The sequence below is a fragment of the Heteronotia binoei genome, chromosome 1, assembly GCF_032191835.1.
Source record: "Heteronotia binoei isolate CCM8104 ecotype False Entrance Well chromosome 1, APGP_CSIRO_Hbin_v1, whole genome shotgun sequence".
NCBI classification, from domain to species: Eukaryota; Metazoa; Chordata; class Lepidosauria; order Squamata; family Gekkonidae; genus Heteronotia; species Heteronotia binoei.
Genome location: NC_083223.1, coordinates 139,711,853 through 139,739,639, shown reverse-complemented (window position 1 = coordinate 139,739,639; position 27,787 = coordinate 139,711,853). Strand labels below are relative to the sequence as shown.

General features: G+C 40.5%; 1 protein-coding gene across 1 annotated transcript in view; it reads right to left on the bottom strand.

Moving 5' to 3' along the window:
• SYTL3 (synaptotagmin like 3) overlaps positions 1 to 24,808 on the bottom strand; it is a 46,962-nt gene extending 22,154 nt beyond the window's left edge. Inside the window, exons 1-8 of the mRNA XM_060241509.1 lie at positions 24,764 to 24,808; positions 24,332 to 24,399; positions 23,780 to 24,154; positions 16,877 to 17,092; positions 14,501 to 14,565; positions 12,278 to 12,329; positions 4,112 to 4,178; positions 2,304 to 2,376 (exon numbers count right to left, since the gene is read on the bottom strand). Coding sequence (XP_060097492.1) covers positions 2,304 to 2,376; positions 4,112 to 4,178; positions 12,278 to 12,329; positions 14,501 to 14,565; positions 16,877 to 17,092; positions 23,780 to 23,889 — 583 coding nt within the window. The 5' untranslated portion in view covers positions 23,890 to 24,154; positions 24,332 to 24,399; positions 24,764 to 24,808. The remainder of the gene's footprint in view (positions 1 to 2,303; positions 2,377 to 4,111; positions 4,179 to 12,277; positions 12,330 to 14,500; positions 14,566 to 16,876; positions 17,093 to 23,779; positions 24,155 to 24,331; positions 24,400 to 24,763) is intronic.
• Between the last annotated feature and the right edge of the window lie 2,979 nt (positions 24,809 to 27,787).

Sequence of the window (27,787 nt, the reverse complement as noted above, 5' to 3'; positions counted from 1 at the left end):
AAATATCAATCAATATTTGTTTATTGGCTATTTGCTTGCAGTAAACAAACTATGTGACACACATTAAAAGGCTCTGTCTGATCACCCCCTACAGGAACTACAGTTAGTCTGTTTAGCTATCAGATACACTCCACTCCATGCCCATAAAGAGGTCTAAACTAGGGTGAAAGCAGCTAATGAGGCACTACACCCCATGATCAGTTTCCAATATGGGTAATATCTACTACAAATTACATGTGGTTTTGTACTACCATCAGAGTATTCTAAGATTTTTAGCAACTTCTCTGTATCAGCAACTTCTCTATATCAAACCCAAAAAGCACATCCTAGAACATGTAATGAATAATTAAATTGTTAAATAGATAACAGTTTAAACATATTGTGCTCAAATATATTATGTGAAATTAGTTACAGATTAAAGGAATAATAGAGATATTACAGAAAACCAAACTGGTAATATGTGTTCTGTTGCCTGCAGGTGTATTTGCCTTACAAAGTTGTGAGCACATTATGGATGAGCAAGCTCCAATTCAGTGGGATACGCTTCCAAGACAGTGATCATTTATATTTCTGTAACTTGCTGGTGTGCAGTAGCTGTGCAAGATCATTTCTAACAATCTGCCTTGGACTAGTCTCTAAATCTATTTCACTGCCCCAGTAGCTTTTAACAAACCTGATATAACTACCACCACCCTGACAGTTTATTAAGAAGCTTCTGAAGATACTTCAAACCTGTAGAAGCCTAAGAGCACAGCCATTCCATTTGCCACACTTCTCAATACTGGTGACATTACCAGCAGGCCACCTTCAACAGGCACAGCCATCCTGCGGCTACAGAAAAAGATAATAAAGGAGGGCAAGCCAAGTTGGCTTGGGGGTGTGGGATTGGAAGAACAAGTCCTGGGCATCCACTTTAATGATTTGCACTTCTTCACTATTTCTGGATTGGGGAAGGGAGAAGAAAGTCAGCAGTGGGCAATGGAAGTAAGCAGCTATTAATAAGCTGTGACTGATGGGTAAAGGTTCTTCCCCTTTAAGGGAAGGGGCGGTGGCTCAGTGGTAGAGCATCTGCTTGGTAAGCGGAAGGTCCCAGGTTCAATCCCCAGCATCTCGAACTAAAAAGGGTCCAGGCAAATAGGCATGAAAAACCTCAGCTTGAGACCCTGGAGAGCTGCTGCCAGTCTGAGTAGACAATACTGACTCTAATGGACCGAGGGTCTGATTCAGTATAAGGCAGCTTCATATGTTCATATATGTTCTTATGTTCTGTCAGGCACCATTCCCTTGTATTCCTGTTTGGTGTATATATAGAGAGGGTAATTATGGTGGCTGAAGGAACCAAATGGGAGGGGAGTGAAAGAGTCACATACGTTACATTGTCAGCTCATGTCAGATAGGACTGGCACCTTCAGAGTGTTGGGTTAGACAGATCCTGCCTAAGGAGACTTTGTCTCAGAACCTGATTTGATAGTAAGCAGGCTAAAACAGTGGACGTTTTCAGGCATGGTTTGTGCCTTCAGAGGACTAGGAAGGAAGAAATCCTTTATCAGGAAATTTTGTATATCTCAGACCCTGGCTTTTGTGAGAAAGCAGGCAAATCTCAGTGAACAGCTGAAAGAGGAAACTAGGCTGCATCAGGGCTTGTTTTCAGGGGTAGTTCAGTAAGTGACTGGAATTTCCAGAAGGAGCTTACAGTTCACTGCTAGATTTCTAAAGCTAAGGAAAGGCCAAAGATTCAGCTTAAAAACCCAGGCTTGGCTGATAACAAAACAGAAGAACAAAGAACAGTTAACTGAGACCAGGAAATGCTGTGTGTTATATTTGTATATAGTTTTAAGCCTCTTTACTGAACAGCCTTATTCCATCCAAGAAGGTGACTAAAATTTTCTATTTTCCCTTGTTTACTTCATGCCTCAGTTGGAATTGCTGCTTTCAGATGCCTTAGGGCCTGTCTGTCAGGTGGAGTTTGGATTAGAGACCACACTGATCAAACCACAGAACACACTACCTTATTTTAAAAGGCATTTTAAACCCCAGTCTTGACAGAAGACCAGCCAGCCCATGCCAGAGGAGCTGATACTAGCCCAGATGCCAGCTGGCATAGGTAGCTTTTACCTGGACCCCATGTGATTTTCAAGGCAAGAGACATTCAGAGGTGGTTTGCAAATATCTGCTTCTGCATCATTCATGACCCTGGACTTCCTTGATATTCACTCATCCAGATACTGACCAGGACAGATTCTACTGAGATCTAACCATTCAGGTCAGATTTTAGAACAGTAAAAGTCAATGCAAACACTTACTCCTTATATGTGTGGTAAAAGACAGAAATAAATTCTCCACAGACCTATGGAAAGTTTTCCTCTGGTCATGTTCCTGTGAAATAGAAACAAAAAAGATAGAGAGATAAAATAAGGAGCTGTGTTATCAAAGCTTCTAGTATCACATGCCCTTAAAAACTGCAAAGGAAGTATGTGTGCAAGACTTGCAGACAGAGCTATAACTGCTGCAGCCAAGCAATAGTGGGCACAAGTCCTGGCAGGGATGGAATTACAAATGCTTGCAAAGGGCAAGAAAGCTCTGTCTAGTCCTTTGGCATCTACCAAAGCACTGGGAGTTTATAACAGCAGCAATGACAACAAAGAAACGCCTAAAATGCATGTACATAGAAGGATAAATGCCTAAATTCTACGTAAACTGATCTATGCACAAAATAAGAAACTGTATCCACAACTGCCATTAATCCATTGTTCTGCCCCTTACCATCAACTTTTAAATAACATTTAATTTTCTCCAGCTTGCCACCTCTGAAAGTATTCATATTCATCTAAAATATTAACTAATGAACCTCCTCCCTTCATCAAAAAAGTTTTTAAAATCAGTTTTTAAACCAAGATGGATCTTGACACAGTGCATGTCAGGCTGATAGATATGCTAAAATGTTGTTGCTCTGCTGTTTGTTACTGCTCCCTGTCCTATACCAAGTTTTAAAGTAGGGAGGAAGTACTTAGAAACTCTATGCCAGGGGTGGCCAAACTGTAGCTTGGGAGCCACATGTGGCTGTTTTACACATATTGTGCAGCTCTCAAAGCCCCCACTGCCCTGTTGGCTGGCTTGGAGAAGGTATTCGTCTCTTTAAAACTCTTATCTTAGCCAAGCCAGCTGGCAGCTTAGAGAATACATTTAAAGTTGCTTTCTTTCAATCTCTCCCTCCCCATTTATTTGCCCTTTCTTCCTCCCTCCCTCAAACATCGGACATTTATTCTATGTGGCTTACATTAAGCAAGTGTGGCCACCCCTGCTCTATGTCCTAATCTGATTCAGGCATTCTAAAAAGAAAAAGTGCAGAGTGCTGTCTAACTGTTTCCCCTAGGCTTCATTTTGCTTGAGATGTATTAATTAAATGAAACTATATTACGATGGAGAGACAGGGATGGAGGGAGTTAATTCTGAAAATGCAGTAAGGAAAGTAAGAAAAGAGGTAGAAACTATAAAGCTAAGACTGAAAAGTATGGTCAAAGAGGACAGAAACCTCTCAGTATTTCCATGCCAACCATGCCAACTATCATGTCAAGTATCACATAATGGCAGTGTTAAATTGGAGACTGGAAGAAGATGCAAATGTGAATGGCTGTGATTCTAATCTAAGCCCAGTGACAGAGGCAAACTACACATGATGCTTAAAACTACAATCATGTAGGCAGGAGGGGAATCCAGTTTAAGCAGTGAAAATGACTTACATCTCTAGTGCCTTCTCCCCAAAATCTCCTACCTGAGGTCACTTCCTATATCAGTCTGAAGGACAAGTAAAGTTGGAGACAAACTACAAGGAGATAATTTCAAAGGAAGGGTGAGTTCTTCCCCCATTCCATATATGTGCTTTATTGTGACAGATCTAGAGTTTAAACATATAGATCTGCCACTATCACATCTACTATGGCCCTCAGAAACTGACTTACATACACACAGTGTCACAATGTCATTCAGAAAAAAAAGATTAAAAGGGGGGAAAACTTGGGAAAAGACTGCACAAGGGAAATAACAGTTGACAATACTAAAAGCAGTATGTTTAGTTTAGCCAATTCAACTGAAAAACATAAGTATACTTTACCACAGTATTAAATCCACTTGTATTTTCAGAGAATGGAGGAGGAGTTGGAGGAACCACAGAAATGTTACTAAAGATGCAAGGAGAGGATAATAAAACAAAGATTAATAGATTTCTGCAGTGTTCTACTCATTATCATTCTCTCCTCCCACTTTTTTTACCATTGCAGTTTAAAATTCATCAGCCCAAGATGGTTCACGAAAAAATTATAATATGCAGTTTAAACAAACTACAAAACAATAGACACTGAGCAGTTATAAGACACTAGAGAGCAGATAACTGACTAGAGGAGGGAAATTTCCTCTAATGCCTAAAGGGATGGAGCAAGTGGATATATCAAGTTCTTACAGAAAGAATTCCATAACTGATTAGGGTTGCCAAGTCCAATTCAAGAAATATCTGGGGACTTTGGGGGTGGAGCCAGGAGACTTTGGGGGTGGAGCTAGGAGACATTAGGGGTGGAGCCAAGATCAAGGCTGTGACAAGCATAATTGAACTCCAAGGGAGTTCTGGCCATCACATTTAAAGGGACGGCACACCTTTTGAATGCCTTCCTCCCATAGGAAATAATGAAGGATAGGGGCACCTTCTTTTGGGGCTCATAGAATTGGACCCCCTGGTCCAATATTTTTGAAACTTGGGGGGTATTTTGGGGAGAGGCACTAGATGCTATGCTGAAAATTTGGTGCCTCTACCCCAAAAGACAGCCTCTCCAGAGCCCCAGATACTCGCGGATCAATTCTCCATGATTTTTTATGGGAATAAAACTCTATAGGGAATAATAGATTTCCCAGCAGACATTTCCCTCCCCTCCCCCCGCTTTCTGACGACCCTGAAGCGGGGGGAGGGCCTCCAAACCGAGGGATCCCCTGCCCCCACCTGGGGATTGGCAACCCTATAACTGATACAGCACAACTCAGGAGGGCCTACTCCAAGTCCCTAGCTTCCCAAATAGACTGGACCAACATAGGCTATCAACCTCATGCCAGCTGACTGAGATAAGTCAAAATTGTCAATTAAACACATGAGCATGTTACCTTGGGACAGGCAAAATGATCCATTTTGTCTTAAACAGCAGAATTTGATCTTTCTCAGCAATGGTGACCACAAACATACTAAAGAGGAAGTATCTCTTTAAAAGAGTACCTATGCTGATTTGTAGCTATCATTGCTGATGTTGTCAAACTTTGGTTAGGTGTTGCCGATCTTGTGAATGTGGATAGAATACAAAAGGGAGTCAGCGCATTTAACTTCTAGCTTCTGGATGTCCAGATTACTCACCCTTAGTATGATCATAAATAATTGTATACATAATGCACCCATCCTTACATTTGGCTGCAATTTTTTTTCTTTAAAGGCTCATTTCGAAGAGATTTTATTACTTCTATGTGTGAACTATTGTACTGGTACTTAGTATACAAAGAATAACTGAATACCAACAAGGGTAGCAATGTGTCAAATGAGACAAAAGCAGGGGAGGTCTCACAGGTGGTAATGGTAGTGGTGGTTAAAAAAAACTCTAAACAGATTGGGGCCATGGACTTACGATAAATCTTTTCCCCACACTGTTTTCCCAATTCAAATAGTTACAACTTGCCTGGGGGGGCACAGAATCATATAGGGTGTTTTCGCACTGACCTTAATCAGCAGCAACGCCCCTCTTCACCGCGCAGGATCGGCGCGGATTTCGCACTAATTGCCGCGGAGCACCCGGAAGAGCCGGAAAGTCCCGCGGCTTTTGCGGCGCAAATGGAAACCGCCAAAAACCAGTTTCCATTTGCGCCGCAAAAGCCGCGGGACTTTCCGGCTCTTCCGGGTGCTCCGCGGCAATTAGTGCGAAATCCGCACCGATCCTGTGCGGTGAAGAGGGGCGTCGCTGCTGATTAAGGTCAGTGCGAAAACGCCCATAGACACCTGTGGATTTTCCTTCATGGAGTAAATTGCAGAATGGGAAGAGTTATCGTTTAATATGTATCTGCTATCAAGTTGCAACTAAATCAACACCAGCCATGGGCTTTCAAGGCAGGTGAGAAGCAGAGGTGGCTTGCCATTGCCTTCTCCTCAGACTTTTCCTTCATAATCACCTATCCAATCACTGACCCTGCTTAGTTTCTGAGATTTGATGAGATTGAGCCATGCCATGCTGCCTTCCTTCCCAGGGGTATTTATTAGCATAGGGGAAATTATGCAGGAGCTGGTTTAGCTTCTGACTTCCAGATTGATGTGGTTCCAATCTTATCCCCCCCCCATGACTGTTTTTAAAGGGGGGGGGGGCTGCAGAAAGATCTGTGATCAGTGTCTCATCTTGTTCAGCACCAGCAGCCTTGGGAGTCAACGTCTTTATTCCATTTTTCTAATCTCTATCACTCTTGTAGTTAAGATGTCAGAACACAGGGTGACACAGTGCATGGTAACAGTAATTTAATCTGGATGTTTAAAATTACAGTCAGAAGGCTTTAAAAATATTTTAATAGATGTGAAATATAACTACTGTTATGTGACTGCTGAATATAATGAACCTTTAAAGAATGTGTAGCATTTTCATGCACCAAATCAAAATTTACTAGTGGGGTGGGAACGGGAACACACCAGATGTGCGTACAGATGAATGAAGGAAAATACAGCAAATCTCTTGATATAAATGATGGGTCTGAATTAGATACATGATTAAGTATTTTGCTGTAAAACAATCTTCAACAGTCATGCTTATTACTTCATAGTACATTTGCTTTCTATATCTTTTCCAGCAGTCTCAGTGTTTATGTTTAACTTTTACTGAATAGACAAGCTGCCTCTGAAAAGGTATTGAGCAAGAATTAGAATTATAGAATCCTAGAGCTGGAAAGGACCTCCAGGATCATCTAGTCCAACCGCCTGCACAATGCAGGAAACTCACAAATACTTCCCCCTAAATTCACAGAATCTTCATTGCTGTCAGATGGCCATCTAGCCTTTATTTAAAAACCTCCAAAGAAGGAGAGCCCACCACCTCCTGAGGAAGCCTGCTCCACTGAGGAACCGCTTTAAGGGTCAGGAAGTTCTTCCTAATGTTGAGCCGGAACTCTTTTGATTTAATTTCAACCCATTGGCTCTGGTCCTACCTTCTGGGGCCACAGAAAACAATTCTACACCATCCTCTAGATGACAGCCCTTCAAGTACTTGAAGATGGTGATCATATCACCTCTCAGCCACCTCCTCTCCAGGCTAAACATGCCCAGCTCCTTCAACCTTTCTTCATAGGACTTGGTCTCCAGATCCCTCACCATCTTCGTCACCCTCCTCTGGACATTCATGAATTTTTTGAACATTCTGAATTTATTGAACATTTATGAAAAATTAAGCTAGTTTGTATATCAGCAAGCACAACTGCTGACAGGATCAAGCTTAAGGGCTGTGCTGCTAATGAAAGGTCACATCTGGAGTCCCTTCCCAAATATACCATAGGTTCTGCAGTTTCCATTAGCACTGCTGAGTATGTGAGTGGCTAGAACAAGAGCCATCCTACAATGCTACATGGGGTATTTAGAGTTGGGAGTGAGCAGTGAAGTGGCCAAGTTTGCGGATGACACTAAATTGTTAGGGGTGGTGAGAACCAGAGAGGATTGTGAGGAACTCAAAAGGGATCTGTTGAGGCTGGGTGAGTGGGCATCGACATGGCAGATGCGGTTCAATGTGGCCAAGTGCAAAGTAATGCACATTGGGGCCAAGAATCCCAGCTACAAATACAAGTTGATGGGGTGTGAACTGGCAGAGACTGACCAAGAGAGAGATCTTGGGGTCGTGGTAGATAACTCACTGAAAATGTCAAGACAGTGTGCGTTTGCAATAAAAAAGGCCAACGCCATGCTGGGAATTATTAGGAAGGGAATTGAAAACAAATCAGCCAGTATCATAATGCCCCTGTATAAATCGATGGTGCGGTCTCATTTGGAGTACTGTGTGCAGTTCTGGTTGCCGCACCTCAAAAAGGATATTATAGCATTGGAGAAAGTCCAGAAAAGGGCAACTAGAATGATTAAAGGGCTGGAGCACTTTCCCTATGAAGAAAGGTTGAAACACTTGGGACTCTTTAGCTTGGAGAAACGTCGACTGCGGGGTGACATGATAGAGGTTTACAAGATAATGCATGGGATGGAGAAAGTAGAGAAAGAAGTACTTTTCTCCCTTTCTCACAATACAAGAACTCGTGGGCATTCGATGAAATTGCTGAGCAGACAGGTTAAAACGGATAAAAGGAAGTACTTCTTCACCCAAAGGGTGATTAACGTGTGGAATTCACTGCCACAGGAGGTGGTGGCGGCCACAAATATAGCCACCTTCAAGAGGGGTTTAGATAAAAATATGGAGCACAGGTCCATCAGTGGCTATTAGCCACAGTGTGTGTGTATATATAAAATTTTTTGCCACTGTGTGACACAGAGTGTTGGACTGGACGGGCCATTGGCCTGATCCAACATGACTTCTCTTATGTTCTTATGTTCTTATTTAAATATACTGCAATACTGGAGGCAGGGCAAAGAAGAGGCTGTGCTTTGGGTTGCCATGGCTGAAATTTATTACAAGGCCTCTCCAATCAAAGGAAAGCAGGTACAATTCTGTGCTGGTCTTCCCCAGGTATAAGGATTTGGGAGTGGAATTCTTCAAGATTGGCTTTCCAAGTGTCTGATTTTACACTAACTGTGATTAATGTGGGCTCATACAACTGAGTTGCCCATCCACTTAAAATGACAACAGAACTTTAGCACTAAAATATTACAGGGAAATAAGAGTCCCCATGAAATCAAAGCAAGAGACTTTTAAATAATGTATTTCAGAATGTAGGTAGGACTAGGTAGCAGACATTCTGCTATCTTAATCTGCTGCACTGCATCATTCAAGAATTTACTCAAGGATCTTTGCCATGTTGCAGAGGATGCTTGCAGTGGTTGGAGACTTTCCTATCATCCCTCACAAATTGTGTAAACCCTGCCCCTATAAACAGCCATTAATTGGGCTGCTAGAGTAATTAGGAAGCTGTTAAAAATAAATCATATGTATACAGTGTGTCAATTAAAGGATGGAATTAAATGTCACGATGAACATTTTTGATGGCAGCAACATGGAAAGATTCCCACCACTTCCCATTTAGCATAATTTGCCCCATGTTCTCATCTAAAACTGCCAATTTAATAATAATATGGATTGTGGTTTTGTTGGTTATTTAAATTAGATTGTTGATTATCAGCTAAACTGAGAAAAAATTTGAACTGTGGCAAATTAATTAGGGAAGTATATTTATTGGGAGGGTTTTTTTATAATTAATGAGCTTTTAGAACTAAATTAATTAGATTTTTAGCTAATGATTTTGTGGGAAGATTTAGGGTGGGGCTTTTGGTTAAATAGTTATTAGATTGATTGGCAGATTAGCTTTTTATAGATAGACCAGCTGGGAGGAGGAGGGTGGAGGAGAGGGCAACTTTAACCATCCCATCAGTCTAGGTGGACATTAACAGGAGATGACTGGCCTGGGGATTCCAGTACTCCTGGGGAGGGGAAGGTATGACGGTGGGACTAGGCAGAATTATAAGGGAAGGAGACCGAGACATAACAGTGCTCGACCCCCTTCCAGCCTCCGTCCCATCCCGACGGTGACAGGTAGCAGGGCCAGGTTAAATCACTTGCCTCCGTCACTGGTGTTATGCAATGCCAGGTCCATTAATAATAAGACCTCTATCCTTTGGGAGTTCCTGTCTGAACAGGATATGGACCTGGCATGCATGACTGAGACCTGGGTGCGCGAGGGGGAGACTGTAGCAAAGAAATCAAATCCACAAAGAAAGCATACTTTGCGGCCAAGATTGCGTCTGCAACTTCGCGCCCGGCACAACTGTTCAATATAATTCGAGGACTTACAACGCTGCCGCAAGGCAGACCAAATTCTATTGAATTGGAAATAGGCTGTGAGGCTTTTGTGAAATTTTTTGCGGATAAAATCGCGTCACTCCACCTCGACCTCCCTGCCAGTTTTGAGACAGTTAGCGAAACCGAGGCCCCGAGCCTGTCTTCGGATTATACTCTGGATGGTTTTAGCCCTCTCAGCCTGGAGGAAGTTGACAGGATTCTCTTATCTGCTCGCCCAACAACTTGTAAATTGGACCCATGCCCCTCCTGGCTTATTAAATCTTGCCAGAGGGACCTCAGATATCCTGTACGGGATATCATAAATAGATCCCTGATGGAAGGGCACTTTCCAACGCCGCTTAAAGAGGCAATGGTCCGTCCCCTCCTAAAAAAAACATCTTTAGACCCGGCCCAATTGGCACACTACCAGCCGGTTTCAAATTTGCCCTTTTTGGGCAAACTTATTGAGAGGGCAGTGGCGATGCAGTTACAGACTTTCATGGAGAACGCTTCCATCCTTGACCCATTTCAGTCCGGCTTTCGCCCGGGTCATGGGACGGAGACAGTGTTGGTTGCCCTGGTAGATGACCTTCAATGGCATCTGGATCAGGGTGGCTCGGCAGTGCTGATGTTGTTGGACCTATCGGCTGCGTTCGATACGGTCGACCATCGGTTACTGACGTGCCGCCTTGCCGACATGGGGATTCAGGGGTTGGCCTTACAGTGGCTTTCCTCTTTCCTTAAAGGTCGGGGACAAAGGGTCGCGATTGGGGGGGAGCTATCCTGGAGGTGCACACTTGACTGTGGTGTGCCCCAAGGGGCGGTTCTCTCCCCGATGTTATTCAACATCTATATGCAACCCCTTGCCCAGATTGCCCAAAGGTATGGGCTGGGATGTCACCAGTATGGTGATGACACCCAGCTCTATCTGCTTATGGACGACTGACCGGTCTGCGCCCTGGAAAATCTGGATCGGGCATTACAGGCCGTGGCTGAGTGGCTCAGACTGAGTGGACTGAGGCTAAATCCTGCGAAGATAGAGGTCCTTTGCTTGGGTCGTCGGGGACCGGGGGGGGAAATCCCCCTGCCAGTTTTTGACGGTGCACCGCTGATGGCGGCGGACAGGGTCAAGAGCCTGGGGGTACTATTGGAGCCTTCCTTAAAGATGGAGGCTCAGATAGCAGCCATTGCCAAGTCTGCGTTTTTTCATCTTAGGCGGGCAAGGCAGTTGGCTCCCTTCCTGGATCGCAACGACCTAGCAACAGTGATCCATGCTACGGTCACCTCGAGGTTGGACTACTGCAATGCCCTCTACATGGGGCTGCCCCTATGCCGAACTCGGAAATTGCAGCTGGTGCAGAATGCCGCGGCCCGGCTGTTATTGGGCCTCCCAAGATGGGGACACATTCGGCCGAGTCTTCAGACTCTGCACTGGCTTCCAGTAATGTACCGAGTTCGGTACAAGGTGCTGGTCATTACCTTTAAAGCCCTATATGGCCTGGGACCTGCCTACCTGAAGGACCGTCTCTCCCCACATGTTCCCCAGAGAGTACTGAGATCGGGAACCCAAAATCTTCTTGCTATCCCTGGGCCAAAAGAAGCCCGCCTAAAATCTACTAGGGACAGGGCCTTCTCTGTTATGGCCCCTACATGGTGGAATCAGCTGCCGGAGGAGGTGAGGGCCCTGCGGGACCTTGTTCAGTTCCGCAGGGCCTGTAAGACAACCCTCTTCCGGCTAGCCTACACTTAACTGATATGAGAAACTAAATGTAGCTTTGCCAGACTCCTGTTATACATACTGTTGTAATGTTTAATGTTTTTAAGGTTTTAAATGTTTTAAATGCTTATATATTTAAATACTTGTTTAATTTTATGTTTGACTATCTGTTGTGAGCCGCCCTGAGCCACTTTCGTGGGAAGGGCGGGAAATAAATAAATAAATCTCATTACACTATTCATCTCCCCACCTCAGCTCTGCATAACTAGCTGCTGTTGCTAGTGAAACATGCACATCAATGGCACCAGATGGCATACATTGTACTAGTAGTTACAGATAGCGAAGGAGGGGACTTGACACAAGGAAGCCCTTCTGGCAGCAGCCCAATGTTAATACCTGCTTATTCCCTATGTTATTCAGAAATTTAATCAAAAGCATCAGAACACAACTCTGCTTTTTAATGACAAGCTCATAAACACTGAAAATGTCACGAGACAATCTAGTCTGTTGTACAATACACTCCCTGTACTGCATCAGCTTCTCTAGGACACATTGTCCTTCTTATCCTTACCTTAGTTTTTGATAAGATTTCAGGAGCTTAGTGCCAGCTGTTTCATGCCTATCTATGAAACAAAAAGATCATTTGACACCAGTAAAACTGCACCCACACACTGTTGCACTGTTTACATTTCTGTTGTACTATTTACACTTTTTTTAAATTTTGCCCAACCTTAGAGATTCTCAGAAGATTTTGTGAGCAATTTAAAAGAAATGTGATTTTTTTAAATAAAGCACTCTATCAGATTTTCATTCAATGCATAATTGTGGATGGAAGAAGCGTAACTGGAGGCAGAAAATCAGTTATCGGTATGATTAAATGAAAAAAAAGATAATCAGAGAAAATCAACCATTACTCTGAACATTTATAACATTTAGAAACCCACATACAAGTATGAACAATAAATATTATCTTTCTGCTCACTAAACTTTGTCACTACAATTAGCTAAGCAATACTTGCAATTAAAGAGAGCCAAGTGGCCAATAACATGTAACAAATGAAGAAAGAACAGCACACACCAAAAGTACTAAGTATCAATAACCTGCAACAATCTCATTCTGCTATCACAGCTACTGACAAAGATAATCATTGTGCCTTAGATAAATTATTACCTAAAACAATACCAAAGGTAACTGTAACATTGGTGTAATCAGTTAAATAAGTTCAAGTTAGCCTTTATTGGCATAAAAATATCAGAACAAATTAGTTTAAAAAGGTAAAATGGAACCATCGTGTACATATACATCTGAGTGAGCATAAACATAAATTATTTCTATGAGATCTCTTGGTGTACCTTTAAAACAGAGTAAAGAAACGACACTTTCTCAGTGACATTAGATGAAGACTCGTTCAAAAGTCTATAGACCTTAAGTGCATCAGAACAATCCACCGTGCTAACTAAAACAGAATGTAAATGGTAATGATTACTTTCTCACATTAATCAACTACCTGATCTTCTATGCCAGGTTACATCACCAAAACTGGGAGTTGGGTGTGCATTGTACAAGAAATTAGAAAATAATTAGTGCTAACCATGATATATTTATGAAATACTAAATAAATTCTCTAAGTATTTGATAACTCAATTCAAGTATTGATTCTGCAAACAAGCTCACTCAAACACCTGCTTCATAGGCTTCCTCAGAGCAGAATACATGTAGACTCTGTGAAATCTTTTCCTGCTCAGCTTCCTCTCTGCATGTTCTCTCCCATAAGCTTAGATAGTGAGCCTGTCTGCAGAACTGTGACCTCTCATGCTATTTGTCTATAACTTAACACAAGTAAGAAAGTCACAAAGAATGTTAATTGACTATTGTACTTTATTTGTACTGGATGATGCTTGAGGTGGACCAAGCAGACTTCTGCAATAAAGAGCTTCAGATGACTGCACTGTGCTTATTAACACTGTAGAGAGATTCCTTGATGTTTATGCCTATGCGAATACACAGAAATATGCTAATCTTTGTCAAAGACTTGGAGAATTTATTTAGTCTTTTGTAAATATATCATGGTTAGTACTATTACTTTCTATTTTACACACTGCATGTGCATTTTGAAATGCTGATAGTATACTGTAAGACAGTTATGTCTTTCAGAAATATCCTAAACCAAAAGTTCTTAGCTTTCAAATCAGTAGAGGACAGGTATTGCATAGGGGGAAAATCCAGCATGCAGCAGATGGAATGGAAGAAACCCTTCAGCAATTTAAAATGGTGGTCAAAGGTACTTAGAAAATGGTTATTGCTATAAGAATTAGGGTGTGATATGTTAGAGTATTAAGCTTCTTAAACTTTTTCATATCTCCATCTAAGGGATGGAATGTACCCAGCTGGAATGTAGCCAAATACCCTGCCTATACAGCTGGTTCTCTCCACTTAATTTTTAGCTACATTTGTAGTGCTTCAAAAGGGTTGGGCTGTTCCATCAGCACAGACATATTGAATGCCCTCCTTATGATTCAATACAAACAGTTATCCATAGTAAAAATGTATGATCTAGATAGAATATATTCTACATAGCTAAAATACTTGACTTTTAATACAATCTAAGATCTCCAGGTTTGTAGCCAAAGAAAATTGCATTTTGCACTCTTATAGGCTTATGGGTTCATATGCCAGAAGATCCATAATTCCTGCAAAATAAAAACAATGTGAAGTGCAAAAATAAAAAGTAACAATATACCTTATATTCCTTTTAGCACCATATAATGATTTGCAGCTGTTTTTAATAATTACCTTCAGCTGGAAATTTCTTTGCTCGCTCCTCAAAAAACCATTTGCCTGCTTTTGCGTTAATATCTCTGCAAAGCAAACAAAAACATTCTATACAGACATTTTTACAAGTGATTTTCATAATCATGTATGGACATTTTAAAAACATCATTCTCAACATTTCAAGAAATAAAGGAACCTCAGTTACTGCTTAACCAGGGTTATAAATAAGGTTTAAGAGCCAACGTGATGTAGGGGCTTGCAATAGTCTGTTCATCCATGAATTTTACCTTGAATCTAGTCAAGTCCACCTTCCAAAACAGCCATTTTCTTCAGGGAAAGTGATTTTGTCCCCTGAAGAGCAATTATAATAGCAATTACAATTAACCTATCTCTTAACCTACCTCACAGGGTTGTTGTGAAGGCAAAAGGAGGAAGGAAGATTAGTTATTAGCTTTCACTACAGTGCAAATGTAATATCACACTATGCTCAGTGCTAATGCTTTATTTTTAAAATGGTTTAATTATCAGATTCAAAACAACAGAACAGGATTCAATGCAACTAACTTTTGCCAGTTTGTTCCCAAAAGTTTCCAATGCGTATTTCAAGTGGAAGCATCAGCTTACACACGCACACATGCTAGAAGAGAAGAAATTCTGGCAAAACAGAGATCCACAGAAGCCTGTGACATCTTCTTACTCTCTTAACCATGGTTGAGTTATTGGGAAATGTTATGTCTCTGAGAGGCTAATGGGTTTTTAAAAAAACTATCTGAAATGTTTTTTCTGTGCATTAAATATGTTTAAATTTAGTTAATTATTTCAAAGAATAGCAACATGGACTATACACTGCTGTTTGCAAAACAGACCTGTTTTGGGGAAAATATGCAATAGTGTAAAGGTATAACAACACCATTTAAACAATCCAAGAAAAGAATGAAATGACAGACGATAACTTTATCCAAATTTGGAAGCTAAGCAGGGTCAGCACTGGTTAGCATTTGGATGGAAGACCACCAAGGAATTCCAGGGTTGCTACACAGAAACAGGCAACAGAAACCACCTCTTTTCCTCTCTTTCCTTGATAACCCTGTGACTTGATGGCATTTTCCACCACCAACTTTTAATTATTCACTATTGGCCATCAGATTTCCCAACTCCAAACCGTGGCATGGGATTCTCCTAGAATTACAATGGATCTCCAGACCACAGATAAAATTTCCTTAGAAGGAAATGGCAACTTTGGAAAGCAGACTTTCTATCACTCCATAGAGTCTATCACTCCATAGAAATCCTAGAGTGCTACAGAGGGTGGATGCGCTACCCTGTCTTTTTTAGGGTTGCCAATCTCCAGGTGGCACCTGGAAATCTCCTGCTGTTATCCTTGATCTCCAGGGGACAAAAATCACTTTCCCTGAAGAAAATGGCTGTTTTGGAAGGTGGACTCTATGAGATTATACCCCACTGAGGTTCCTCCCCTTCCCAAACCCCACCCTTCTCAGGGTCCACTCCCATGTCTCCAGGAATTTCTCAAGCAGGAGTTGGCAACACTAGGTATACTATGGAGACTCTATGCTACTCCACAGGGGAAACTGATTGTCATCTGTAAAGACATTAAATGCCAGAAGCAGTCTAAGGACTGAGACAAGAATGGGATTGCTGCTGGTTGGCATCCTGACTGACAAAAAGGAGCTGGCTTCCCTCTTGGCAGTGATTAAATGAGAAAGCCTCGTGTGATTGGACCTCCCATGTGCTTTCATTACAGTTGTGCTGGATGACACCCAAGGCAAGTGGCTTCCATGCTGCAATTAATATTGTGCAGGAGGCCTGTCTCTTTCACTCCAAGCTGCAGAGGATTAATAAAAGAAGAGATACCACCATTATGCCTCCCCTGTGAGCCTGGCTGTTGAAGTTCGGAGCTAAATGACCCATTGATCTGATCATATGTTTTTAACACATCTATACTTAATGAAGCCTTTTGTTCACAGGCAGTGTCATGTGCAAATGTTCTCAGTTCTGCAACAGATTTTACGAATGAACAGAGAGAAGGCAATTTTTCATTCTACCATAAACACAGCAATATATGATCAGGGAATGACCCATTTCAGGCCTTTAAGCAGCAGTGTGGACAGGGATTCTAGACTCTCTTCCTTTCCCTTCTCCCAAGATTCTAACAATGCTTCTCTGTATTATTTTTTGGACCTATGCTATTTTCACTTCTTCCAATTCCCATACAAAACCCTTCCCTTGATCTTTCTTTCCAGCAGCTCCCATGGGCCTGATGCCTAAGACAAATTTCTGCCTGCCCAACAAATGTGCCCTCATTAGTTTCAGAAAACAAGCAACATATAACCACCAACAAATCTAATATTGTTGACCAATTGATGTAGAATTTCTCACTCGTGAGCGTAGCAGAGAGTGCATTTCCACATGTAGGGATTCAGAATGATGCGACATCCAGAGCATACTCGATGGCTGCACCCATTACAGACAGCACCTCTATTCATCAGCACCCCAAGAGCTTTCTGACAGCGGGCGCATGACTTCTCTGGGTATTTGTAGCTGCTGCTTTTTGACCCTTCCCACCGAAGTTGCTGCAGATGCATTTTTAGTTTCCTGTTCTCAAAAGGAAGAAATAGAAACATGCACATATATTTAAAAGGTAAAGGTAGTCCCCTGTGCAAGCACCAGTCGTTTCTGACTCTGGGGTGACATCTCATTATGACATTTTCACGGCAGACTTTTTACAGGGTGGTTTGCCATTGCCTTCCGCAGTCATCGACACTTTCCCCCCAGCAAGCTGGGTACTCATTTTACCAACCTCAGAAGGATGGCACACATATTTACAGACTAGCAACTGCAATAATATAAATGCTTCTGGACAATTATCAACAGTGCAATCTCTGTCTGGATAATTCCTTGAAACCATTTTAGGAAGTAATTCACTTTACTTGGCATAGGGAATATAGACCAAGTGCATATGAGGGTCAATCCATAATTCATTTTCCCACAGTATCTACATACTATAATGTTATGCTGCAATACTGGCTAACCTCAGGGGATGTGAGACTGGATTTGCTTCTTTGCTGCTAACACACAGCCAAATTAGATGAGATGACACTTCTACTTTTTTTTTTCTCAAATGTTAAAAGCAGTCATGGCCCCTCCAGTAGGATTGGCACTGTGGCATGACAGGACAGGGAGTTTAATCTTTTCCCTTATGTAATTTTTCCAATTTAAATCATTTCCCCCAAGCTGCTATTGCCCTATGGTGGGAAACATACAAATTCCCATGTAACTACATGTTCTACCTCATGCAGCGCTCTAGATGGGTTGTATAAATCAAGAAAATGATAGCAGGAGAAGTTAAATTCATTCTCTGTATGCTGTAAGCCATCCAATGAAGGGTCCCCAAGGCTGCTTTTAACATTTAACATTGCAAATGGCAAAGTTTATTGTCATGGTTGTTAAGATATAAAGTTAAAACAATCTCTTGATGTTTTAGTCCTAGTGATGAAAAGTTTTATTATGACAAGTAATTTTTGTTACGGTGCTGCCATTTAATATTATGGAAGATTTTATATTTTTATTATGGTTGTGGCTTTTATATTATAGCTGACAATATAACTATTTGTGTTGTGATTTCATGATTTTGTGTTTGTTGTCTGCTATGACTTTGTACCAATGCAATAAAAGTACCTGAGTTTTAAACATTGGAGGGGGGGAGGACTTTGGGAGTTCCATGTGATCTCACTTCATTTGGCCCAGAAATAACTCAAGTTTTTTTGAGAAATTTACTAGAGAACTGTACTGAAAAATCACAATTAGTTTCTTTGAAAAGCACTCACATAACTGAAGTTATAGAAACCTGGAGTAAACAAATCCAATAAATTGGTCCCTATATACTTTCTGTGAAAGAGATAACGAAGAGAGGGGGTTTGTACGCATTCGTTAACTAAGCCGGCTGTGTGCTCATCCTCCCCTTCGAACTGGAATTTTAAATAGCTCAAAAGAATGTAAATAGCTCTTTGGCAAGTCTATTTGAAGAACGAGCTTACTTACGAAGGTCTGAAGATCATAAGAATTCCTTTCTGGGGTCCCAGAGGGTAAGACAACAACTTTTACTATCAAATTAACGAGGCAACGCCCTGGTTAATTACTCAGCGGTCGTGGGTAACTCCGGAAAATAATCATCATGGCTAAGACAATTAAAGAATTATCTGAGCAGATATCAGCTTTCCAGACTTTAATAATGTCGTCCCAGGACCAGATGAGATCTGAAATTAAATCACTCAAGGAGGCTTTTACAGAGTTGAGTGCAGAGCTCAAGGACACACAGAACATTGCAATCTCTGCTAATGAGCTGGCCTTATCTAATAAACAAAAAATACTCCAGCTGAATTCGCAACTTACAGAGCTCTCTGATCGTAACAGAAGAGCGAATCTGATCCTGGGTGGAATTTCAGAGGAAATAAATAATAAGCTCCTGGAAGGAACCCTTATAGACTGGATGGGTGAGCAAGGAGTCACTCTGCAATCTCAGGATATTGAGAGAGCTCATAGACTGCAAAGGAGACAAGATGGGGGTGCCCCAAGGGAAGTCATAATTAAATTTTCAAGGGAAAAGACTCAGCAGACAGTTTTCAAGACTTTGAAAAAAAGGAAAGACCTTTCTTTTAGAGGAAGGAAAGTTTGGGTGAGAGAAGACTTCTGCCAGGAAACCATCAGAAAGAGAAGGCTAATGAGACCCTTTGGGCAAAAATTATATGACAACAAGATTAAATTCTCTTGGGGGTACCCCTCCTCAATAATTATTTTTAAAGACGAAAAAAGGCTGGTGGCCCGCAACCCTAAAGAAGCAAGAGATCTCCTCACTCGCCTGGGCATCGCCACAGACGACCTGAGAGACCCGAGAGAGGAAGAAGAAGAAACAGTGAGAAGGAAGCTCAAGTAGACAAGAGAAAAGGCCAAGAACGGACTACTAAAGGGAAGTATAAAATATTTTGAGCTAAATTTAGCTATAAGCTTGAAGGGGAGGGCGGGATGCGTGCCCCCTGGAAGGTGGAAGACAGGATGATGGTTTCATCCAGGAAGTTGTCTGTGCCACAGGGGAAGGGAATGGGGGGGGGGGGGTTCAGTAAGAAGTATAGAAAAATACCCTCAGCCATTAGGGCCCAAGTCTGTTACATATAAAGAGAATGGATAGATCTTTAAGAGTCCTTTCACTGAATGCAAATGGTCTAACATCAAATCTTAAGAGATTCAGAGTAATTAAAATGGCTAAAGAACAAAGAATAGATTTGTTGTGCCTACAGGAAACTCACAAAAAAATAAATGATAGAAAACCATTGATAAAAGATCTGAGGTGGCAAGTTTTAGCAGAAGCAAGAGGGTCTTCCAAAGCTAGAGGCGTGGCTACATTGATTTGTAAGGATATTAAGGTGGAAAACATGGAAAAATTAGTAGATAAGGAAGGTAGATACCTCTTAGTTAAGTTTAAGCTGGAAGCCATAAAAATCATTATAGTAAATGTTTATGCACCAAATAAAAGACAAAGGAAATTCTTAAACTTGGTTTTTAAGAAGATACAACAGTTTTCAGAGGGCGAACTAATTGTAGTGGGCGATCTAAATATGGACATAACCAAGAACAATAGTATTAAGCTAAGAGATTGGGGCTTGAAGGACGCTCATGAGTTCATCAATACGAGACCCAGCCCGACACATATTTCTTGTAGACATAAAACAGCATCCCACTTAGATTATATAATTTTGGAAAAAAATAATAATATGGTGGTTAAAGAGATCAAGACCCATCCAATTTTGATTTCTGACCATGCCCCTCTAAGTATTGAATTAGAATTAAATCTTCCCTCGAAAAATAGACCTTGAAGGTATAACAACTTGGTAATGACAAAAGAAGAGGATAGGGAATACTTAATGACACAGTTAAAATTATATTTTAAGGAAAATAGAGGAACTGTGTCAACTAATATATTGTGGGACGCTGCTAAAGCAGTAATAAGGGGACATTTGGTTAGAAAGGAAAAAGACATAAAAAGTGAATGGCATAAAAAAAGGCAAACAAAACTTAAGGAATTGGAGGAGTTACAAAAAGAAATAGTGGGAAAGTGTAATCCTAGTTTACAGATTAGAATTAAAGAGATTCAAAAACAGTTGGAGGCCCTAGATATGGCAACAATGTGGAAAAAGGAAATAATGGTTAAGAACGACTTCCAGAGGAATAGCATTAATACAGCAAAAAGATTAGCTAATTATTTGAAAGTTAAAAAGGCAAAACAATCAATTAGAACTATTAAAATTAATAATAGTACAACTCAAAACTCTAAGGAAATCACTAAGGCATTTGAAGACTTCTATAAAAATTTATATATGAAAAAGAATATAACAGAGGTGTGGGACGCACCTAAGCTAATCATAGAGGAGGAAGCAAAAGCCCCACTGGGTGCTGAGATTACACTCCAAGAGATAAAGGAAGTAATAAAAGCGCTCAAAAAGGGTAAATCACCAGGGCTGGATGGCTTTACTTCTGACTTTTATAAAGAAATGGTAGAAATTATAGCACCTGAATTGCAGGTAGTTTTTAACGAAGTCTTGGAAGGAAAGAAAGCCCCGGACTCATGGAAGGAAACAGAAATAATTTTGATATTAAAGCCCCAGAAAGATCCGGAAGAAGTAGGTTCATATAGGCCCATTAGTTTACTAAATCAAGATTATAAGATTTTTGCTAAGGTTTTAGCAAATAGACTTAAGAGAGTTATCCCGTCAATCATAAAAGGGGACCAATACGGTTTTATTGAGGGTAGATCTATTGCCCATCCTATTAGAAATATCTTAAATATATTGCACCATGGCCAAAAGAAAAAAATAGCTCTGTTAAAGTTGGATGTTTATAAAGCCTTTGATACTCTCTCACATGAATTCTTGTGGCAAATATGAAAGAAGATAGGTTTAGAGGAACGGTTCTTACACGCTATACAGGAAATATACAACGGAGGTAAGGCCAAAGTTAGAGTCAACACTGACCACTCACAAGCGTTCCCAATTCAAGGCGGGGTAAGACAAGGCTGTCCACTATCCCCGCTTATATTTATAATAGCTATAGAGCAACTAGCAGAGCGAATTAGGAATGCCGGGAGAATAGAGGGGTATAAGTCAGGTATTGAAGAAATGAAAATTAATTTATTTGCGGATGATATCATAGTAATTATGTCTAACCCAAAAGACGGAGTTAAAGAGATTAAGATAATTTTAGATGATTTTGAAAAGTGTTCAGGGCTCGGAGTGAATATGGCAAAATCAGAAATTCTATAACTTAATGTTAATAGAGAGGAAAAACAGGAAATAAATAGGATTACGAATATAGGAATGGGAGCCAAGAGATTAAAATATTTAGGGATAGTCCTGCAAAAAAATATGGACAAAATGATAAAGGAGAACTATGGTAAAATATGGAAGAAAATAGAGAGGGATATGAATAATTGGAATCATAAAATACTAGGGATATCATCTAGAATAAGATCTCTTAAAATGTTCATGATACCAAAGTTAATGTATTTATTCCAAACGTTACCCTTAGGTTTGAGGAAAAATCAAATTGAACAATGGAATAAAGCAATCAAAGTGTGGATTTTTAATAATAAAAACAGTAGGTTTCATAAGAGAATTCTATACAACCTTAAATCAGAATTAGGTTGGGGAATCCCAAATTTAAGTAAATATTATGAGGCCTTCCAACTAAGAGCGTTACTAGATTTGAGTGAGGATAAGGTACAGAAGTGGATTAATTTCGAGAATGCGGTCAACAGTGGCATTGGAAGATTTGGATTTTTTCCCACAGTGTCGACAAAAGATCTAAAATTAGCTATAGGGCCCAGAAGAGCAGCATTAGAAACCTGGATGAAATGGTACCCACAGTGGCTAGGGAACGTTTCAAGGTGGAGCCCCCTAGAAGCTATTGTTAAGGAGGTGCATGCTATAAAATGGTGGGAAAGGCTTAAAAACAAAGGCTATTTTAGAGTGGACGATATGTTTAGGGGTGGTAAGCTAAAACCCTTACAGGAAATTATAGAAGATTTAGGTAATCAATACTGGTTAAACATAGCAGGCTTGCATAAGAGAGTTAAGATGATCAGTGAAAAGGGAGAGCTTTGGTTAGACACTCCAATGGAAGAGATATATAAGGTAATGGCCAAACAAAGGAAGGGTCTAGTGGGGTTACTATACAGAAAAATGATTTCAAATAAAGATAAAATAATAGTACATTTACAAAAGATTTGGAGTCATGAAGGTCAGTTAACAGAGGGGTTGGCTGGGAAAATCTTGGATGGTCTAGAAAGGATTAAAGTAACCAAATTTAAAGAACTGGAATATAAATTTTTCACAAAATGGTACAAAACTCCCGCACAAATAGCCAATATATTCCCAGGAGTGAGCTCCAAGTGCTGGCATTGCAAACAATTTAAGGGTTGGTTTGCACATATGTGGTGGGAGTGTGAAGAGGTTAAACCCTTTTGGGGGGAAATTATTCAATTTATTAGAAAAGTCTGCAATGTACCATTAACCATTGGCTTTAATATGATGTTGTTAAGCACAATAGGAAGTCCGGCACTAAGTAGACCCATGCAAAACCTTGTCAAGGCAATGATACTAGCGGGGAAGGCGGTCATCGCTTTGGGGTGGAAAGATAAAAGTAAATGGTCAATAGAAAGCTGGCACAGCTATTTGTTTGATTACATACAGTCTGACATCGTGGCAACAATCAACAAGGATTCCACGTGGGAAGATAAAGTCAAGGAAATCGAGACCAGATGGAACCCTTATTTAGAGTGGATCTCAGGAGAAGCAAGGAAGGACATTCAGTGGAAGATCAGGACTCTGTGCCCTTGGCTGAGGGGAAAAGACTAAAAGAAGAAGGGGAGGGTTGGGGGGGGAGGGTTATTTGTAATTTCAACATCCATATGCTGTAATGGCCAATTGTACTAAAGTCAATAAAACATAAAAATATTTATTTAAAAAAAAGAAAGAAAGAGATAACGAAGTTCAATATAAATTCTTGTGCCTTGAGAAAGGCTTGCGGCAGTCTTTCCCGTACATATAGTCATGATTAAACACATTTAATAAATTGATTCCCTGAAAACTGTCAGCTGCAATTTCATCACTAGACTAATCCAGTTAAGAAGCTGGTAGAAGCAAGTATGTATCATGTAAGAAAAAGCCAAAAGGGGGGAAACCAAAAAAAGGAAGGGGGGATGACACATCATATTTTAGAATGGTAACATACCTTATTCTTTCTTCATCCATCTTTCTCAATATTTGGTCACGATACAAGACATCTAAAATAATCTCTTGTTCCCGTCCCTTCAGGAGGTTGAGGTTAAGTCCCTGTGACATTTTCTCACTTATTTTACTGTTTTTAGAGAATATTCAAGAACATCCCAAAAGTATAATGTTGCTAACATTTAGTGACAAGGTTCAGCAAATAAGAGACGTAAGAGTCCTTTTAGCAGCCAGTGTATTTTTTTCATTAGTGGCAGTTCTGTGTTGTATTGTACTCTTGAAGAAAAATTAAAATAACTTCTCTCTCTGCCAATCATTATTTCCCCATTCTCAGTGCCTGATGAGCATACTTATGCTGGCTCACTGCAATCTCTGTCTCCTGTAAACAGAGGGATACAAACTTTTAAGCCACTGTAAGTAGCCCCTAAAATTATAAAAAGGCACAGATCTAGTTCCAGATAGACAGTTCTGTCAAGAAAAAAGGGTCCTATTTCAAACTGCTATACAAAAGGAAGAAGCTGTGTACAGGTATGTGCAAGAATTTCATCTTACTTACCTTACTTTAACATGAGGAATTTTACATTAGGACCTGATTTTAAGGAGAAAGATTGAACTTTTCAGGACCTACAGGAAAACAGAAGTAACTATTAGTTCCCCAACATTGTCTCTCCCCCATCCTCAGCAATATACTTCCAGCTCTCAATTTTTTCCTGAAAAGATATACTATGCTAAGGTCCATTCATGAAGTTATTGGATAGTAGCTGAAATGTGCAATGTGGATAACTACAGTTTAGAAACTCATTTTGACAGACCCGGTTGCCTATCATAGTGCTTTTTAAAATTTGAAGCAACAACAAGGAGAATCTACTTAAACTGTCTACTTTGTATGACTAATCAAATAATTAATGAAAAAGGAAAATAAATTAAATCAACCAAAGGTGTGATAGAGCTTGGCAGTGTACCTGAACAGCTTAAAAGAAAAAGATACCTGGATTGGGATATATGAACCTCTTCTTGCTAGCTGATATTCTTTTCATCCTGTCAACTGAAATGTATAAAAACTGGTATGGGCATGAAAAAGAGATGCTCTAGTCTTTTTTAAAGCAATCAATTATTAATAGGCCTTCACAGCTAATGGCCTGTCTTCCGAATCAAGCCTAGCTTGTTTCTGTTGAGGTTAGATAAAAAGGTTCTGTACAAAATAGCTGTTATCACTGACAACACACATCCTATCCCAATCAAAAGGATGTCATTTTATTTTGGTCACTGTGCACTAACACCAGCTCCTGGGTTAGCTATGTGTGCAAAGTGCTATAGAGTCATAGCTGATTTATGGCGACCCTGCAGGGTTTTCATAGCAAGAGACTAATAGACATGGTTTGCCAATGCCTGCTTTTACATAGCAACCCTGGTACTCCTTGATGCCCCCCCTCTAAATACTAGCCAGGATTGAACCTGCTTAACTTCCAAGGTCTGAAGAGACTGAGTTCATCTGGGCCACCCAGTTCAGAGCCCTGGGTAGATAAAGACACACAAAAATTAGAAAGCCTCACGTGTATACATATAAACAACACACACAAAAAAAAAACTAGCAAGAAGTTAAATAAAAGCAAACCACAACCATGAACACATTTTGAAGAAACTGGCCATAAAAGGGGATAAACGTAGACTGCAACTGATTTAAAGATACTTATTCTCAGGGGTGGAATTCTAGCAGGAGTCTTTTGTATATTAGGCCACAGTTCCCTGATGTAGCCAATCATCCAAGAGCTTACAAGGCTCTTTTTTGTAAGTTCTTGGACAATTGGCTACATCAGGGGGGTGTGACCAAATATGCAAAGGCGCTCCTGCTAGAATTCCACCCCTGCTTATTCTTTATCTGGGACTCTGAGATCCAGAGGCAACCCTTCATCAAAAGCCATATCAGAGGCGTACAAATTTGTGGAGAAATGGTTATTTCCTGTGCATTCCAATAAAAGACAAAGTAAACCCCACCATCCTTCTCAATGCAATATATAGATGGATCACTGTGCCTTTACTGCAGAAGATAAAGACCAAATGAAGTCTTTGGTAGACTGCTTTCGGGGGGGGGGGGCGGCTCCAGAGGGCTTCTTCATGAGAAAATGTCAGTGTTTTTTAATTAAGCCATTATTTATTTATTTACATTATTTATCCTACCATTAACAGAACTACTAAAAACATGGCATACAAGACCCCATGGTTGATCATGGCACTGCACTGCAACTGCATTGTGTCAGCTAGTAAAGAGTTTGAGAATGCTCCTGGACCCAACCTTTCAGGTTTGATTAACAGCTAGAAGGATTTTCTTTAATCATCATCTTGTCTATAAGAAATCCTCCCTTCTAGAGTTAGCTCTCCTGGTTACATGAATCCAAACTTCTGTAACCTTTAGACAGGATTACTGTAATGCAGCGGTCCCCAACCTTTTTGGCATCAGGGCCCAGTTTTGTGGAAGATAATTTTTCCATGGACTGGGCTGGAAGGGGGTGGTGGTTTAAGGATGATACAATTGTGAACTTTATTTCTATTAGTTTGGTGTGGTGGTTAAGTGTGCAGACTCTTATCTAGGAGAACCGGGTTTGATTTCCCACTCCTCCACTTGCAGCTGCTGGAATGACCTTGGGTCAGCCATAGCTTTTACAGGAGTTCTTGAAAGGGCAGCTTCTCAGCCCCACCCACCTCACAGGGTATCTGTTGTGGGAGAGGAAGGTAAAGGAGATCATGAGCCACTTTGAAACTCTGAAATTTGAAGTGGAGGGCAGGATATAAATCCAATGTCTTCTCATTATTGTAATATATTATTGTAATATATAATGAAATAATTATATAGCTCATGGCCCGGTTGCTAACAGGCCACGGATAAGTCAAATCTACATGGCACAAGGAATGGCTATGCATCTTAACAAGTGTTTGAGGCAAATTATAAGCAACTATACAAAACAGTTAAGACAAATCTTACTACCTGGTCAAAGCTCCAACTTAACTTATTAGAGAAAATTGACTTGTTAAAAACCTTTGTTTTGCCCAAGTTTCTTTTTTTGTTTCAGAATATCCCTACAGAAGTCCCGGGAAGTGAAATAAAAATGTGGCAAAAGAATATATCCCTTTTTTTGTGGCAAAACAAAAAGCCAAGAATAGCATACCATCTGCTTGCCAAACCAACTGATAGGGGGGGGCTTAGGAGCACCAGTTTTGGAAAAATACCATATGGCAGCCCAGCTGAGAAATATTTTATTATACACCAGGAAAAGTTGTGATCTCCCATGGCTACAGATAGAGGCTGCAAGTATTCTTCCTGTAAAACTTAATGAGTTTGTTTGGAACAGTGAGACGGAAAGGAAAAGAACTGTATTAGCCAACCCTTATCTAAAATATACTTTGAAAATTTGGGACAAGTATAGATTCTTAGTGGTCCAACCATCGACGTCAGTAATGTCCTTTTTGGGGCAGACCTGGTTCCCGCCAGGCTTGCCTATTGAAAACTTCAAGAGCTGGAGGAAAGAAAATATTATTAGAATTTCAGACATTAGCTCAAAGGGGAGACTATTGACACGTGGTCAACTGGAAGCTAAGTTTAAGGTGGAAATTCCCTGGTATGAGTACCATCAAATACATAATGCTCTTAACAAAGTGATCCCTGTAATGCAATCTACTGGTCAGCTAAATGCCTTTGAGAAACTAATCTATGAGGAAGAAACTAAAATGAAAGGTGTAATTGCAAAGTTGTATTATTTATTAAATCAGAGAAATTGGACACAGCCCACATCTCAGCAGAATGCGTGGGGTAAAGATTGCAATTCACAATGGTCAGAAGAACAGTGGCACACAATTTGGACATCATCTGTATGCAAATCAAAATGCACTAACCTTAAGTTGCAACAATATAAATTACTTTCAAGGTGGTACTTAACCCCGCAAATTATAAGTCATGCGCACAAAAACTCTAGCTCTTTATGCTGGAAAGGGTGTGGTGCCTCTGCTTCTTTCATCC